Here is a 17,933-nt window from a genome sequence, read left to right as displayed (position 1 = left end):
CTTAGTTGCCGCTGCCACTGGGCAGGGGCTGGGGTAACTAAGCTGAGCAGACTGCTGTAGGAAGGAATGACGTCAGGATGTGTGAGAGCCAAGGAAGGAGCGAGTAGGGGAGAAAGAGCGAGCGAGAGCGAGAGGGAGAACCCGCCGGCCGGGTGGAATGAGATTAGAGGGCCGTAGGAGAGAGAGGGGGAGAGAGGAGAGAAGCCGCTGCGGAGGACGACTGGTGGCAGGTTCCGGTCCCCGGGGCTGCGGGTCCAGCTGGGGTAGGAACTGCTGTCCAGGGAAGCTAGAAGGAAAGGGGCGGAAGGTGGGGGTGGAGGGAGGAGAGAAGAAAGGAGAGGGGGAGACGGAAGGTGGGGAAAGGAGAGGCGGAGGGTGAGAGAGGAAAGTGCCGGAAGGAGAAAGGAGAGGTAAGAGAGTGGGGGGAGAGGCAGAAGAAAGGAAAGGGAGAAGAGGGTTAAAGATACACGAGGGAGGAGAGAAGGAGGGAGGTACAAGGTGGAGAGAAGACTTCAGAAGGAGGGAGAACAGAGTGGAAATGTGGAAGGGAAACAGCCCCGGGGGGAACCAGGGAGTAGCCATGGAGGAAGAACTGGGGGGACAGGGGAACTGGGGTCTGGAAGATGCCCCAGGCCTCTTGGCCATGGCCTCCCTGCCCATCATGCCCACATGGCCTTTGCCCCTGGTCTCCTCAGCCTTCACCCTGCTGCTTGGAGCCCTCACTTCCCTCTTCCTCTGGTACTGCTACTACTTAGGCTCCCAGGACCTGCAGGCCCTGGCGGCTGGGAGTCGGGCTGGGGGTGTCAGTGGTGGGCCTGGGGGATGCTCTGAGGTCGGCAGGCCAAGCCCAGGGAGCTCTGGGGAGGCTGGGAAAGGACCTAGGACAGAAGGACTAGTGAGCCGCCGCCTTCGGGCCTACGCCAGGCGCTACTCCTGGGCAGGGATGGGTAGGGTGAGGCGGGCAGCTCAGGGTGGCCCAGGCCCTGGAGGAGGGCCAGGGGTCCTGGGCATTCAGCGCCCAGGCCTGCTTTTCCTGCCAAACTTGCCCTCTGTGCCCTTCGTGCCGCGGGATGCCCAGCGACATGATGTGGAGCTTCTGGAAAGCAGCTTCCCTGCTATTTTGCGGGACTTTGGGGCTGTGAGCTGGGATTTCTCAGGAACTACCCCTCTGCCTCGGGGCTGGTCCCCACCACTGGCTCCTGGGTGCTACCAGCTCCTGCTGTACCAAGCAGGCCGGTGCCAGCCCAACAACTGCCGCCGGTGCCCTGGGGCCTATCGGGCACTGAGGGGACTGCGGAGCTTCATGAGTGCCAACTCCTTCGGCAACGCTGGCTTTTCTGTCCTTCTTCCGGGGGCCCGGCTTGAAGGCCGCTGTGGACCCACCAATGCCCGGGTCAGATGCCATCTGGGTAAGTAGATGATGCCTGCAGACAACCTCCTTGCCTCTCCTCTGCCACCAGAGCTTTGTACACTGTGTTCTGATCATGCCTCTTCTCAGAATCTTCCACTACAACTGTTGCCCACAGCAGTGGCATTTCCCGAGCTTCAGTTACCTGCAAACTATCTTCATAAGCTTTGCCATAGTCACTTACCACCTGGACTGTGTTTCTTCATATGGGCTCCCCCCACATTTTGTTTTACTTACTTAAAAGGAATTTTTATAGAACAATGATAATCAGTATTACTTGTCCTAAATAGAGAGTAATCATAAAAACAAATTTAAACTTCAAAAAAGGTTTTACAAATTTTGGCTAAATACTCTAGTCTGAGACACAAGCCTACACTCTCTTTACTTAGAAGGGAGCAATATTAGAAAGGTGTTAGCGTCATGGTAGCACCAAACTTGAGATGCTCTTTTTGATGTTTTAAAGATGGAGAAAATGGAAAGGAAAACAAGTTTCTGGTTATTTCATTCCATGATCTTATTGTGCTACCAGATGGATGTACCCTCGCCTCAGGATCAAGTCTAGATCCTTTCTCTCCTCACCTCCCATCTGTTCCCTTCCTTGCCTTTTCTCCCACCATGCTTTCAAAATAAAGGCCTTCTGGCTAATCCTGGCAGACACCACATTTATGCTATACCCTTAACCTAAAATGTCTTTACCTTTATCATTTTATCACCTCCTGGAAAACTCGTACTTAGTCTTTAGCACTCATATTTCCAAGTGTCACACCTCCTCTGGGATGTCTTCTTATTCCTCATCATTTGAAGTGGCTGCTCAGTTTTCTCACAGTACAGCTGTGTGGTCCCTGGGCAAGGATGAAGTCATTAGTTTCATATCTCGCAGGGAGGGAAGGCCCAGCACATAATAGGTTCTTGAGTTAAATTGTCAGAAGCCTAGGAAGAGATGCCACTTCCTCCAGGAAGCCTTCCCTTTTCTCTAAAACAGAATAGATTGTGCTTTGCACTGCATTTCCCTTATCTCCCAGTACTTCTTTCAGCCAGTATCTATAATAATAAAAGGGTAATATGCTAATTAGACCAGATGTCTTCCTGACATCGTTCCTGACGAAACCGGGGCCTGAAGGAAGCCAGCCGGGTTCCGGGTCCCGGGTGCCGGAGGAAGGAAGGCCTGTTCTTGCACACATTTTCGTGCATCGGGCCTCTAGTTGTTTTATAATTATATTCCAGTCACCTTCCAGAGAGCAAGAGGAACCGCCACAGAACCTGGTGTTTAGGACCCTCAGTCTGCTTTTTGTGAATGGGATGGGCTCCTTCCATAGAGGCTGGAATGCTGGATGCCTGGGTCTTTTCCCACAGGTCTGAAGATCCCCCTTGGCTGTGAGCTGGTGGTTGGGGGTGAACCCCAGTGCTGGGCTGAGGGACACTGTCTACTGGTGGATGACTCCTTCCTGCACACAGTGGCTCATAATGGTAATGGGGTCCCATTCTGCTAGAAGGGATGCGGGACTAAGAGTGGAGGGGAATAGATGAGAGGCTGCAGACTCAGGCCCACTGGCTTGCTGTTCCAGTGCCACCATTTTCTAGCTGCATAACCTTGAACAAGTCATAATTTCCAATCACCTGTGAAATGAGGAAACTGCTTTGTTGGTCAGGTGGCTGAAGGATTAAATAAATTAATATAGGTGCAAAGTGGTTAACAGCACAAGACCCTGGGCCTGGATTGGGGTTCCTGTGCTCCTCTGGCACCTACATGGTTAGATGCTACCAAGTAGGTGGCAACACCTTAACTACACGTATGTTGTCAGGCCTAAGGGCCTCCTCCACCCTTGTCAAGGGGAGTGCTAACCTTCTCTCCTTTAATACAATACATACCCCTGGCACTTACTAGCTCCTTGAACTTGGGCAAGTTATTTAACCTCCTTGTGCCTGTTACTTTGTATAAAATAGGAATAATTATGGAACTATCTCAGTTTGTTTTGGTGATTAAGAGTTAATGCACATGATGAACAGTGCCTGGCATTTACTTACAAAGTGTTTGCTTTTTTGGTTACTTGGTGAGTGCTCTGGCATATAAGCACTTAATGTCAGCTACTCTCTGCCTCCATTCCCATGTACCCTAGGCTCCCCTGAAGATGGACCTCGAGTGGTCTTCATCGTGGACCTTTGGCATCCCAACGTGGCTGGAGCTGAGCGCCAGGCCCTTGACTTTGTCTTTGCACCAGACCCTTGAAGGAAGGTGTTGCTTTCAGACATCTGGGCTGGAGATATGCTGCACTCAGGGGTGGTTGCATGGTTGCCAGGACCTCCTCTCCAATGCAGGAGGCAGGGTGGGGCTGAGGGTGGGAACTTGCTAGTGAAACATCGAAATACAGATCTTAAATTCTCTTTTAACTCCTGACTACTTTCTTCCCAGCTACCAGCCCCACGGCAGGGGTGCATGTCTTCCCATTCAGCTAGCTAGGTACCCCCTTAACCAAGCCATCGCCCTGGCCATCACCCTGGGAGTTAGCACCAGATCCTCAATTCAACTTTATTTCAATAATTTAATAGAAAATTAAAATAATAAATAATATGAAACAGATTGAGAAGACAGCTGAGCTGGTGCAAGCCCAGGCCAGCCTAATACAAACTTAAAGAGGTAGGGAGAATGGAAAGGGAAAGAGGGAGCAAACTACCCTGCACAATGGTTGGGAGGCAGCTCAGAATGTGGAGGGTGTTATTAAGGGCTGGCTTGACACTTTGGCATGTACAATGTACTAAAAAAAGAGAACTCTAAATCATTTTAAACCAGCTGGTAAGGGAAAATAGCAGGGCCAGAGTGGTAATGAGGGAATGAATGTAGGCCTTCTGAAGGGCTCTGACTGAGGGAAGGGGCTGGAATGTACCCTGTTATTAGCAATGAAGTGAGAATGAATGGAAAAGGGCCAAAGTGAAAGTACCATGCAATAAAAGGACACAAGGGAGACCCACGACTTGGCCAGCAAAGCCGGGGCAAAGGTATGGGAAGGGGAGGAAAAGAAAGAGGGACTGGGTCCCAGTGGCAGAAGAAAAACAGAGAGAAAGGTCAAGATCAGTCTTTGAAGACAATCTGTTGGCCATGAGGACGCTCGTCATGGGTGATGTGGCGCCGGACATGGATCCTGCGGACACGATGCTCTCGGTTCTCCTCATCCTCCCCTCGGGCCATCCCACCACCTCCAGCTACACCCCCTGTGGCCTCCAGGAGGGCTGGGTCTGGGCCCCGGGGAGTCTCGTAGATCAGGATGTTCAGGGTCTCCTCAAAGATCCGGGCCTCTGGGAATTCCACCTGCAAAAGGCCAGCAACCCCCAGCTCCCATCCTCTGGTCTAGCCACACAGCAACCCCTTCCCCACAGCTGCTCCTGCACTGGCACACCTCCTAGTCTTTGCAATCACAGGTTCTTTGGCCTGGACTGTCCTCTGTGCAACTTCTTAACTCAGCAAAGTCACACTTACACTTCAAGGTCCGGCTCTGAAGTCAGGCAGTTATTTATTTTCTCTCCTTTGCTACTAAGTCTTTTGGTATATTCTTTCATTAGACAAATCTTATTGAATAAGTGCACTGTCCCAGGTGTTGTTCTAGCCAGGGGTCCTCAAACTACGGCCCGCGGGCCACATGCAAATACAAATATTGTATTTGTTCCCGTTTTGTTTTTTTACTTCAAAATAAGATATGTGCAGTGTGCATAGGAATTTGTTCATAGTTTTTTTTTTTAAACGATAGTCCGGCCCTCCAACGGTCTGAGGGACAGTGAACTGGCCCCCTGTTTAAAAAGTTTGAGGACCCCTGCTAGACATTGGGAACATAGCCATGAACAAAACAAAGTTCCTATCCACAGGAAGTTTACATTCTAGGGGGAGGACACAGACATACATTTAATAAAATATAAATTGTCAGATGATCACAAATGTTATGGGGGGGGGGAACTATAACAGGAAAGGGGGTGGGGGTAATCATGGCCAGGAATGTCCTCAGAGGGTATTCAGAGAAGGCCTCACTGAGAAGATGACACCTGACCAATGGCCAAAGGAGAAGAGGGAGGGAGCCAGGTGGGCAACTAGAGGAAGCGCAGTCTGGGAAGATGCAACAGCAAGTGTAAAAGCTCTGGCACAGGAGTGGGTTTAGTGGATGATTTGAACATCAGCAGCAAGGCCAATGCACCGGCACAGGGTGATGAAGTAGAAAGGGACGAAACAGGTGACTGGGGTTCCCCTTGTGTGTCTTGGAGGAATATAACCAACATAACTCTTAACAAGCTACCTTCTAATTATTGGTTTATCTTGTTTTCCCAATAACAGAGGAAGCTTCTTAGAGCTGGGCCATTCATTCACGCATCAATAAGTGTTTCCTAGCTTCCACTATGAGAGACTCTTCTATGAGCCCCACTAGTGCTAGAGAAGTTGGAAGAAAAAAAAGATACAGCCCTACTCTCAAGGAGCTAACACCTTACTACTGACACCCCTCAGCATCCCCAGCTTTATTTAGCTAAGGAAGAAGAATGACCAACTTTGTCTGGGACTGTCAGTGTGAACGTTCATGAGTGAAGGTGTCTCAAATAAAGTGATGCTTAACTTGGGTCTTAGAGATTAAGTACAAGTTCATCAGGCAGACAGGGATGAGGAAAAATAATCCCAAGAAAAAGGAATAATGTAACCCTGGCTGGTTGCTCAGTGGTTAGAGCACCAGCTGAGCCCTGAAAGGGTAGTGGGTTCAATTTCTGGTCAAGGGCATGTGCCTGGGTTGCAGGTTTGATCCCCAGCCCCGGTTGGGGCACGTGCAGGAGGAAACCAATCAATGTCTCTCTCTCACATTGATGTTTCTTCCCCCCCCCCCTCCACTCTGTCTAAAAGTCAATGGAAAAAATATCCTAGGGTGAGGATTAACAACAACAAAAAGGAATAATGTGTGCAAAGTTGGGGAGGTGTGAAATAGCATTTGATACATAGAGACTTTCAAGATTCTGGTATCTGAGGCACATCCCTCATGAAGGTCAGAAGAGACCAGGCTGATAAGACTGTCAGAGGCAAGATGGTATGACATCATGATTTACACAGTTAAGACCCCAGAACTTGGATCCTGACTCTCAGTGATAGATTTCCCCCTGCCTGATCTGCTCAGCTGCCTTTGTCCAGGGTCCTGGTCCTGCCAACCACCATAGCCCTCCCTGACCAGGCCCTGAACCCCTTCTGACCTTGGTCTGCTTCTTCTCCGTGGCATAGACAATGGAGGTGCAGCACACCTCGGCGATTTTGCGGCCCTGCCCGTAGAAAGACCAGCAGCAGATCTCGTCCCCCAGTACATCCTTGAGGAAGAGCAGCCGCCCATGGAAGCGCAGGGCGAGTTTGTCAAACAGCTCGATGTTCTTAAGTAGGTTGTCATCTGAAGTGCTGAAGACCAGGGGCCAGGAGGCCTCAGCACAAGTGGCTTCCCACCCTCTGTTCCCCCCAGCATAGGGCCCAGACACCCAGCACTCTGGTCCTGCCCAGGGGTTTGGTGCCCAGCAGGGACCTTCCTCCACCCCTGGGGCCAGGCCACGCAGGCCTCTGCAAGGAAGCAGCATTTGCTGAGCAAATCCCAGCACAGTAGAGTGGCTACCTGTGCAGTCTCTGGAGTCAGGCTGCACCACCTGGCATCCTAGCTCCACCACTTTTTAACTGGGTGAAACTAGGCAAATTACTTCACCTCTCAGTGCCTCAATTTCCTTAGCTGCAAACTGGAGATCACAACAATACCTCCTTCAAACAACTGTGAGGATTATGTATTAATATATGTAAAGCACTTAGAATAATGCCTGTTACAACATAAGCACTTAGTAAATGCTAGTCATTATCATCAAATCCTCACCAAAACCCGTTTGCTGATAAAACTAAAGCTCAGAAGTGAAAATGACCTGTCCGAGGTACCCAGTGGGTAAGTGGCAGAGCTGGAATTCCCATTCAGCAGGCACTCCTTTCATCCCTCCGTGTGGCCACAGCCCTCCCCTTGGGCCAGGAGCAGGGCTGTCTTGAGCCCAGGGTTCCACCCAGGGCGCCTCCCTAGCCCCTGGCAGTCACCTGGTGTAGGAGTACTTGTTGTTACTGCGGTTGTGCAGGAGCTTCACCACGGGCTGTTGGGGGAGAGAGGATGGAGAAGGGTGGGGCTCAGGCTGCGGGGAGAGGCCCCCAACCTCCACCCTAAGGACTCAGGGCCTCACCTTGGAGGTGCTGGCCAGGAGCTGCTGCTCCTCCTGGGGAGATGTCACCATGGGGACGAGGCACAGCTGGGACAGGGCCTCCCTTTTTTGCTGGAGAAGAAGCGGAAGGTGGTTAACAGCACAACCAAAGGTCACTCACTTACCCACTTAAAAGTCTTCAAAAGCTGCTTGCCACCTTTGGGGGAAAATCCAGACTCCTTAGTTGTCCACAAGAGTCTGCAGCATCTGGCATCTCTGATCGTGTCCCTACCTCTCCCCCGGCTTGCTGGGCTTCAATCCCACCAATGGCTTGTTGTGTGGCACATCCGGTTTGTGCCCACCTAACCCTTTGCTGTTCCCACTACCAGAGACACTTTGCACTAAGTTTCTGGCTCCTCCACATCATTCAGATCTCAACTCAAGCAGTGCCCCTCAGGGTGCTGGTCCTCCTCCCTAAGCTCCCTGGCTACAGCAGCCTCCTCTACTTCCTCTTCACAGTATCAGTTCACTTTCTTCACAGCACTCAGTTCCTCACATTTTCTCAGTTTTTAGTCTATTTGCTAAGGTCTGTCTCTTCCCCTGTAGGTGGTAAGTGCATAGTGTACAATAGATGCTCAGTAATACATCTATTACTCCTGTATAATAAATTAATGAGTCTGGCTGGGTGAGAGGCTGAAGGCAGAATCAGAACCGGACACACAGGCTTCTTTCCTTTTCTGTCTTCTAGAATCGTCATGCCAAAGCTCCTCTCACCTCTCCCGACCTATAAACTAGATGTGCAATTCTAACACAAATTCCAAAAAAAATTTTTTTTGAGACACCCATAAAGCTTTTTCTAAAATTAATATGGAATAAAAGTCTAGCCCTAACCGGTTTGGCTCAGTGGATAGAGCGTCGGCCTGCGGACTGAAGGGACCCAGGTTTGAATCTGATCAAGGGCATGTACCTTGGTTGCGGGCACATCCCCAGTAGGGGGCGTGCAGGAGGCAGCTGATCGATGTTTCTCTCTCATCAATGTTTCTAACTCTCTATCCCTCTCCCTTCCTCACTGTAAAAATTCAATATATATATATAACCGTTTTTAAAGAAAGTCTACTATTATTTAGGTCAATTTAAAAAAGAGCCATATATTAAAATATCCTACAAAGCCATAATAATGAAAACAGTGTTGTTTTGGTGCAGAAACAAATAATGGAACACAGTAGAGAGACTGGAAACAGACTAATGTATATATGAGAACTGATATTTACAAAGACAGCACCACAAATCAATGGGGAAGCCCTAGTCGGTTTGGCTCAGTGAATAGAGCGTCGGCCTGCGAACTGAAAGGTCCCAGGTTTGATTCCGGTTAAGGGCTCATACCCGGGTTGTGGGCTCGATCCCCAGTGGGGGACTTGCAGGAGGCAGCCGATCCATGATTCTCTCTCATCATGGATGTTTCTATGTCTCTTTCCCTCTTCCTTCCTCTCTGAAATCAATAAAAATATATTTTTAAAAAATCAATGGGGAAAGTATGGAGTGTGTATTGATTATTGCTGTGTAGCAAACTGTTCCAAAACTTAACAGTTTAAATCAACAATCAACATTTCTCAGTTTCTGTGGTTCAGGAATTCAGTTCAGCTGGGTGGTCCTGGCATGGGTCTCTCATGAGGTTGCAGTCAAGTCAGCTGGGGCTGCAGTAATCTGAAGGCATGGCGAGTCTGAAGGATTTGTTTCTGAGAAAGCTTGTTCATATGGCTGTCAAGTTCATGCTGGTTATTGGCTGGAAATATCTGATCCCTGTCCCTTGGACTTCTCCATAGAGTTGCATGAGTGCCCTTATAACATGGCAGATGGCTTCTCCAAAGCAAGTAATTCCAGAGGGAGCAAGATGGAGGCCTAAATGTCTTTTATGACCTAGTTTTGTCAGACCTACTCAGTGTGAGAGGAAACTACACAAGAGAATGAATTCTGAAAATAAGGTCATTGGGGACTGCCATAGAGGCCGGCTCCCGTTGGTTCAAATCCCTCCCATATGCAAAACACATCTACGGATTCCAATGATCCCCCAAAGTCTCATCTCATTACAGCATCAGCTTGAAGTACAGAATCTTGTCATCTAAATTAGGTCCAGGTGGGGATGAGGCGCCTTGGATGTAGTTCCTTAACTATAGCTCCTGAAGTACATTTGCTCTTGATCTGAAGGCCTGTGAAGTTGTCTCTCCCAAACACCCAATACACAAGGTGGGACCGACATACTAGTGAGGATACAAACTAGGGAGCTCTTGTTCAAAAGGGCGGGGCAGGGGACAGGAGGCACCTAGAAGGCACTGCTTCATGAAAACTCTTAATCCAGCTGGACAAATGTTGGGAGCTCTCTGATGCTTACTCTTACTCCAAAATGATTCTCTGTGGCTTTGGTTCTGCCCTGAGTCAGCTTTCCTTTTCCATGAAAGACAGTCCATGCTTGCAGCTCCAGTTTCCTTAGTCATTTCCTGCCTGCAGAATTTTGGGGTTCTAAAGCCCTCTTCTCCTCTTGCACTAGCTCTGTGCCTTTTAGTGTTTTTGCCAAAAGAATTTTCTTAAAAATGTATTGGGTATCTTATGTCTTGGGGTTCACTTCACTAGGCAAAACCCACATACACAAATCTCTGTGAAATAAGCTCTTCTCTACTTTGGGCTTGTGCCGGGACTGCCGAGGGGCATCTTTAAGCTTCTTAGATGCACTATTATTTGATTGAATGATTCTCTGAGATATCTTCTTGGATATTTTTGAGATTTTAAAAGATTTTACAATTGCATCCACAGCTTCCTCTTTAGACCAAGTTTTACTGAAAATACCCTGTATTTATATGTATATTTCTGACATTGCCCCTCCCACAAGAAAGTTGCTAACTTTAAAAAATACATATATATGTTTTTATTGATTTTAGGGAGAGGAAGGGAGAGGGAGAGACAGAAACATCATTGATCAGCTGCCTTCTGCATGCCCCCTCCTGGGGATTGAGCCCACAACCCTGACATGTGCCCTTGACTGGAATCAAACCTGGGACCCTTCAGTCCACAGGCTGACGCTCTATCCACTGAGCCAAACCGGCTAGGGCAAGCCATTCGTTAATTTCAACATCATTTGTTATCTGGAAAAGCTGGGAATTTTCAAACTCTAATTCCTGGCTCCATTTTGTTCAACTGTTTTTCTTTTAGCTTACTCTCTCCTCTTTTTACTGTAAGTAACAAGAGACACTGTGGCAACTTCAACAGTCTGGAAGTCTCTTTAGCTAGGTCACCCAGTTCACCAGGTATGTTTCTACCTTCCACATTACTGTAGGAACAGTGTTGCTAAACTTCTGCCACTACAGAACAAGGATTGCCTTTGCACCAGTTTCCAATAACATTTTCCTCACTGCAGCCTCCTTAAAGGTCATCAGACTCCTATAAACGAACTCTTTAAAACTATTTAGGCTTTTATTAACACTCTTCAAAGTCATTCCAGCTTCTGCCCACTTCCCAGGTCTAAAGCCATGCCCACATTTAAAGTTTTTGTTATGGCAGAATCCCACTCCAGATATCAAAATGTTACCTATTGCTGGGCAACAAATTACTACAAACTTAGTGGCTTAAAACAAATAAACATTTATTATCTCACAGTTTCTGGAGGTTGGGAACTGAGATTGGCTTAGCTAGGTGGTCCTGGACCATGGTCTTTTATGAAGCTGGAGTCCAGATGTTGGCCAGGGCTGTAGTGATCTGAAGACCTGAAAAGGCCTCCAGGATCCGCTTCTGAGATAGTTCACCCATGAGTGGGAGTTTGTGCTGGCTGCTGGCAGGAGGCTTCAGTTCCTCCCCAAGCCAGGGCTGCTTGAGGATCCTCACATGGCAGCTGGCTTCCCTCAGAATGAGTGACCCGAGAGAAGGGCAGAAACAGCAGTGTCTTTATGACCTAGCTTTAAGTCACACACTACCATTTCTGCAATGTCCTACTGGTTACAGAGGTCAGCCCTATTCAGTGTGGGAGGGGATTAAACATGAGCCAGAATAAGCAGGAGGCAAGAATTTTGGACAATTTTGGTGGCCATTTTTGTTTAATTTTTTTATTGATTTCAGAAAGGAAGGGAGAGGGAGAGAGTGATAGAAATATCAATAATGAGAGAGAATCATTGATCAGCTGTCTCCTGCATGCCCCCTACTGGTGATCGAGCCCACAACCCAGTCATGTGCCCTGACAGGGAATTGAACCGTGACCTCCTGGTTCATAAGTCCATGCTCAACCACTGAGCCAAGCCAGCTGAGCTTGGTGGTCATTTTGGGCACTGGCTAGCACAGACTGTTTAATAAATGGCATTGGGAAAACTAGTTCACTGTAGGGAGGACAAAAAAAGAGTTACATCCCTTCGTAATTCATATTTACAACAGATTAAACAACATTTAGATTAAAAGATCCATATATAAAAGATAAAAATATAAAGTTATTTTAAAAATGCAGAATGGAAAAAACTTCTTAAACAAGATCCCAAAGGATACACCTTTAGGGGAAAAAAAAAAAGGAATTTGACTAAATTAAATTCAGAATTTCTCTGGTTGACAATGGAAGCCTTACAAATAACCACACTTAATAATGTTGATGGTATGATAGAATTATAATTCTTCTACAACCCCAATGAAATTATTGACTCAGGTAAGGGTCATCAATTGGTGTATGGTTGATAGGTAATTGCCATTCATATAGTGCCAAAATAACAACATACAGAATACTTTTTAGTTGGCAACAAGGGAATGTAACTACAATGGAAGGATCACACCAACATCACCTGAATCAAGGGGCTAATTCTGAGCATCACTAATGACGAGCCACATTAGCAATATTATGGATCTCTCAATACAAACAATGTAAAAAATGTAAAATTACCTAAAATGTATTCTAACCAAAATGTTTAATATCAAGCCTTTATATCCATCATGTAGTTTATAGAAAACTCAGAATGGGGTGGGTTACAAACCAAATAATACCACAAGTAAACAACTAGGCAAATTTGGAAATTGGGTCATTATGCAACTGGTAGTCTCTTTAACAAGTCAGCATCACGTGAAAAAAGGGACTGGGTTGGAAGAACCTTGAAGAACATAATAACCAGACATGGTGCAAGGATCTAGACTGGGTCCTTGTTGAGATGAACCAGCTATAAAAGACATTTCTAGAATGTGTGTGTGCCCTGGATATTAGATAAGATACAATTTTATTGACATGGAAAGATGGCAATTATTAACAAAGCAGGTTACAAACAGCACATACAGTGTGACTGTATTTACACACACACACACACACACACACACACACCTGGAAGGACATTTGATACTTTCGTATTTTTAATTATCTGTGTTTTCTAAATTTCTGTAACATATACATACTGCTTTAAAAATAATAAATGGTTATTTACAATAAAAAAATCAAGTATTTCCATTCAACAATAGCCTCTATAGGCAAGTGACATTCTAGGAGAAAATACTGGCAACATCTAAAACTGACTAGAAATTATTATCAGAAACAAACTTCTTCAGCTGGGGTTCCTCTCATGAATCTGAAAACCTAGCAAATAATCTGAGTAACTATTTTCTGAACTTTCCCAAGGAGGGTAGGTAAGTAGTACCAGTCTAGATACATAGGAGAAAGGTAAATTTATTATGCATAATACATGCCTTAGGGAAATAGGCCTTAATTCTCCCTAGGAACTAAGCTAAATTATGCAAGGATCTCCTGTAAAGCAACAAGAAAAATATATTTTAAAATGTTTTCAAATGTTTTTATTGATTTTTAGAGAGGGAGTGGGATAGAGAGATAGAAACATCATCAATCAGCTGCCTCCTGCATGCCCCCTACTGGGGACTGAGCCACAAAGGGGGCATGTGCCCTGACCAGGAATTGAACTGTGACCTCTTGGTTCATGTGATGCTCAACCACTAAGCCACATGGCTGGCCAAGAAAAAGATTTTTTAAAAATGCAGTAGAAAATTTAGTAAAGAATATGAATAGGCAGCTCACTTGGTTGAGCACTGTCCCATACACCAAAAGGTTGAGGGTTTGATTCCCAGTCAGGCACATACCTAGGTTGCAGGTTCCATCCCACTTGGGGCAGGCTGGGGCTCGTATCGGAGGCAACTGATTGATATTTCTCTCTCCCTTCTTCGCTTTAAAAATCAATAAACACATGGAAAAATAACAAGAGTATGAACAGAAGGGGAAACCAAAAAAGCTAGTATATAAAAAGATCTCATTAGTAATGAGAGGAATGCAAATTAAAATGAGATCACTCTATACGAATCAGATTGGCAAATTAGAACACTGGATCATGCTATGTGCTGTCAAGGATATGCAGAAACAAGATCCCGTATGCACTGCTGGACAAGAGTGTAAAGTGCTACAGCCATTTGGGAGAGTAATCTGATGATATTGATGAAATTTGTTTGTATGTGTCCTGTGACCCAGCAATTCCACTCCCAGCTACAATCATGAGAAACCCTGGCCGAGGACCCACAAGGGCACATGTATGAAGATGTTCAGGGTGGCACCATTTGTGGGGGCAGAAAGTGGGGAGTCCCTCTAGGTCTCTAACCTCGGGGAAATGCATAAATAAAATATGGTGAGTGCATACCACAGATTCCTGTGCAATAGTTAGAAGCAAAGAACTAAATGTACATGGAGCAGCATGAATAAAACTTGAAAAAAGTACTGAATTAAGAAACAAAACACATGATCCATAACTCAATGCCATTTATAGAAACTTATATGCATACAAAACAATGCTTTAGCTTTTCAAGGGAACAAACATAATCCAAGCATATGGAGGAGTACCTATGGGGGAAAGGGAAGTGGGAAGGGGTTTGGAAATAAAGGAAAAAAAATAAAAAGAGAAAAGATTTGCATAGACCAATGATGATTAAGTGCCACACACTGAGGAGCATTCTGTCCCCAAGTCTTAAAAACAAAAACAAAAATCTCCAAACAAACAAGCAAACACTAGCCAAGTGGGGTGGGATGGGAACGGTCTCAGAAACCTGGAAGGGAGGTAGCTGGAGCACAGAAAAAGCACTGTCCTTGGAAGCCAGATAACCTGGGGTTGAATGTGAGCTTTGCTGCTTACTGGCTCTTTGACCTTGGATGCATCCCCAACATCCTCTTTAAAAAAAATAAATGTCAAACAGGGGTACAAGATGAACATACAAGCAGCAGAATTCCTCCTGACACACAGTAGTGATTATGTGGGGGTGGATAACATTAGATCAACATTAGCTTCAGGAGTGGGTGTGAGATGACATTAGACAAATGTGAAACTATAGCTCAGGAATGCGCTTCCAAGATCATCCCATTCCAACTGCAAGTGGTTACCATTAATGCAGCGGTTCTCAACCTGTGGGTCGCGACCCCTTTGGGGGTCGAACGACCCTTTCACAGGGGTCGCCTAAGACCATCCTGCATATCAGATATTTACATTACGATTCATAACAGTAGCAACATTACAGTTATGAAGTAGCAACGAAAATAATTTTATGGTTGGGTCACAACATGAGGAACTGTATTTAAAGGGCTAGAAGGTTGAGAACCATTGCATTAATGGGTCATGAAATAACTTTAATGGGTCTCAAAGAACATTAAAGGAAAGAAAATAATATTTCAGAATGCATTTCCCTGAAAGTATCATTTTATAAAACTCTTATTTCAGTTATGAATATGAAATGCATTTTCTCTATGGGATGCAGTCACAAAGTTTGAAAAATATGGATACAGCCCAAAGAAATCCTATACTTTTGGATTCCAAGAATAAGTATTCCCCAAGGTAACAGACACTTGTTCATAGCTGCCACTTCTTAATATACAAAGGACATCAAAAAAGAAACCCTCATAGTCTCCATTAATATTGTATCATAAGAGAAAGGATGTTTCAACATTGTAAAAATAGGACAGAATAAAAGGCTTTATGTAAAACTCACTACATTGTACTTATTTTTCTCACTTCCCTATCTTTTGGAACATGAGGACAGAATGCCAAGGTAGAAATTGACTCATTCAAGGCCAGCCAGTCAGCTATAGTAGAGGTGACACTTAACCCCTATGCCTGGCTGTGCTTTCCAATATCTTCTCCTCAGAACCCTGAGATCCACAGAAATGAAGCACAGCAGATAGGGCTCTGGAACCCCCAAACCTTCTATCAAAAAAAATTTGTTTAAGCCCCTGGGGGTGGGCGGGGTGTTGCCTGCCAGGATAGAATCATATCATGGAGGTCACTACATTCCGTTTAAGTTTAGATTTTTTTTACTAGTGGCACAAGAGAGTTATTTATGATTTGATTTCTGGGCAAAGGGGAGAATACATTGGGATTATTTTTGAGGATAATTCATCAGGTGGTAGCGTAACAGCTGGTTTGGCTGGGTAGAAACAGCAAGCAGAGAGAGCAATCATTTAACCATTGCAATAGTCTTGGCATGAGATGTTGAGAGGGGCCCTGCCTAAAACAGCAGGGATGCAGAAGACAGCACCCCCAAATTTTCTGGGGTCATGGCTACTCAAAGCCAGGCCAGAGGCAGCCTCTCACAGTAGTATCCCATTATTTCCTTTCATTGTTTCTAATGCCCTTATCTCTAACTACGTGAGCAGCTCTCCCAGGATCATGGGCATAGGAGTGGAACTCAGGAGGCGGGGGGAAGGACCCTCACCTGTAGTGCCAGCTGGCAGTCCTCAATCAGGCCCTGGACCAGGTAGTAGCGTGCTTCACCTAGTAGCTCCCCCAGTTCTCTGGTACTTTCAGGCAGTGGCACAGACCCATCCCGAAGGTAGTTGAGGATTGTACCAAAGTGACGGCCGCTCCGGTCAATCAGCACCCAGCCTGGTGGGATACAGAGAAGAAAGAGAAGGGATGGCTTTTCTGGGGGCCCTGGAGCTACTAAACTTTTATGAAAAAGGGATTCCAAAGCTACAAGTCTGAAGTTTTCTCAAACCTCTGCGTTATCCAAGAAAATACCATTAAAACATGTCCAGTGTTTCCATGCCCCCCCAATAAAAAATATATATATATATATGTGTGTGTGTGTGTGTGTAGTTGATTTCAGAGAAGAAGGGAGAGGGAGAGCTAGATAGAAACATCAATGATGAGAGAGAATCATTGATTGGCTGCCTCCTGCACACCAAGGACTGGGGATGAAACCCGCCAATCCAAGTATGTGCCCTGACCAGGAATGGAACCCACAATCTTTTGTGGGACAGAACGGCACTCCAGCCAACAGAGCCACCCGGCCAGGGCACATGCCTCTTTTTATTGGTATGTTTGTTTACTGTTCTCCCCTGTCCCCAGAAAAAAGTAAACTCAATAAGGCTAATCTCCTCAGATCCATTTACCCAAACAAAGTATCTCCAGTATGAACTGGCGCTTTACAAATACTTACTGAACAAGTAATTTCTTCCCCTTTAGACAGTTGAAGACTGAGCTCCACCTCCCAAATGTTTATTTTCCTGCTCTCACAGTCTTTGTCCCCCCCCCCCCCCCAATCGCCCCCTCCAAAACTGCAAGATTCCACTTGGGCCTGTGAGGCCCAAACCTGAACGCGACACTCCAAGAAGGTAGGGTTCACCTGCCAGACAGAAACCTCCACCCTCCGCTCTGCTGTCCCTGGCAAACACACGCAGCCTCTCCTTCCACAACCTGCACTTGCAGATGGCGTCCTCGAGTGCATTAGGGGAAACACAGAGACACAGACAAGATCTCCCAACTCCGCGGGCTGGCTGTCAGCAGCGCTAAGACAGGGGAACGAACGGCTGGGCAGCTGGGAAAAACTGACGAAAGCTGCCGGACGGATGCTGCTGGCAGCAGGGCTGGCTCCCAAGGTGTTTGAGCTGGGGCGGAGAGGGTGGGAGAACTGGGAGAGGCAATGGAAACTCTGAAGTGACACGTTAAACCCCTCACCACGGGGCCTGGCAGAGCTGCAGACGGGGTTGTTTCTAAGTGCAGGCTGTTGCTGGGGGTAAAGGCTGGGGGAGGAGGAAGGTTATGAACGAAAAGGGGGAGACGAGATGGGATGTGGGGATGGAAGGATGTGAGAGTGAGCTGCTGGCGGGCAGTGAGCGGAGGGAAGGGACACGAAGGCCCTGGGCGATGAGACGAGGAGTCGGGTCTCCCCGGAGGGTGGAGGGCAGCGCGAGCGGGGCGTGCGGTACCTCCGGCGTCGGTGAGTACCTCGGCGCGGCCGCTGAACATGGCCTTGAGCATGGTGTCCTGCCCCGTGAGGGTGCGCAGCGTGGTGTAGTGCAGCGAGCCCCCCACGTTTAGCTTCACGTACTTGCTGTTCGGCGTCTGCGGCTGGAGCTGGGCAG

At 46.8% G+C, this 17,933-nt stretch overlaps 3 protein-coding genes across 3 annotated transcripts in view; 1 reads left to right on the top strand and 2 right to left on the bottom strand.

Moving 5' to 3' along the window:
- The window catches only part of SEZ6L2 (seizure related 6 homolog (mouse)-like 2), a 23,684-nt gene extending 21,475 nt beyond the window's left edge, over positions 1-2,209 (bottom strand). Inside the window, exon 1 of the mRNA XM_005882007.2 lies at positions 2,105-2,209. The gene's annotated coding sequence lies outside the window, so the exon portion shown is untranslated. The remainder of the gene's footprint in view (positions 1-2,104) is intronic.
- On the top strand, positions 437-3,796 carry ASPHD1 (aspartate beta-hydroxylase domain containing 1). Its single transcript, XM_005882011.2, has 3 exons — positions 437-1,409; positions 2,762-2,875; positions 3,526-3,796. Exons 1-3 carry the CDS (start codon positions 539-541, stop codon positions 3,633-3,635), a joined length of 1,095 nt encoding a protein of 364 aa, XP_005882073.1. The 5' UTR covers positions 437-538; the 3' UTR covers positions 3,636-3,796.
- Positions 3,797-3,917: 121 nt separating this feature from the next.
- Positions 3,918-17,931, bottom strand: KCTD13 (potassium channel tetramerization domain containing 13; the record flags this gene model as incomplete). The annotated part of the gene is made up of 6 exons (XM_014529778.1): positions 3,918-4,712; positions 6,617-6,812; positions 7,479-7,531; positions 7,619-7,708; positions 16,283-16,452; positions 17,778-17,931. Coding segments are annotated over 6 exons (900 nt in total), but the record flags the coding sequence as incomplete, so codon positions are not given.
- Positions 17,932-17,933: the final 2 nt, after the last annotated feature.

Source organism: Myotis brandtii, unplaced genomic scaffold, assembly GCF_000412655.1.
Source record: "Myotis brandtii unplaced genomic scaffold, ASM41265v1 scaffold698, whole genome shotgun sequence".
NCBI lineage: Eukaryota > Metazoa > Chordata > Mammalia > Chiroptera > Vespertilionidae > Myotis > Myotis brandtii.
This window is presented reverse-complemented; position numbering and strand designations above follow the sequence as displayed.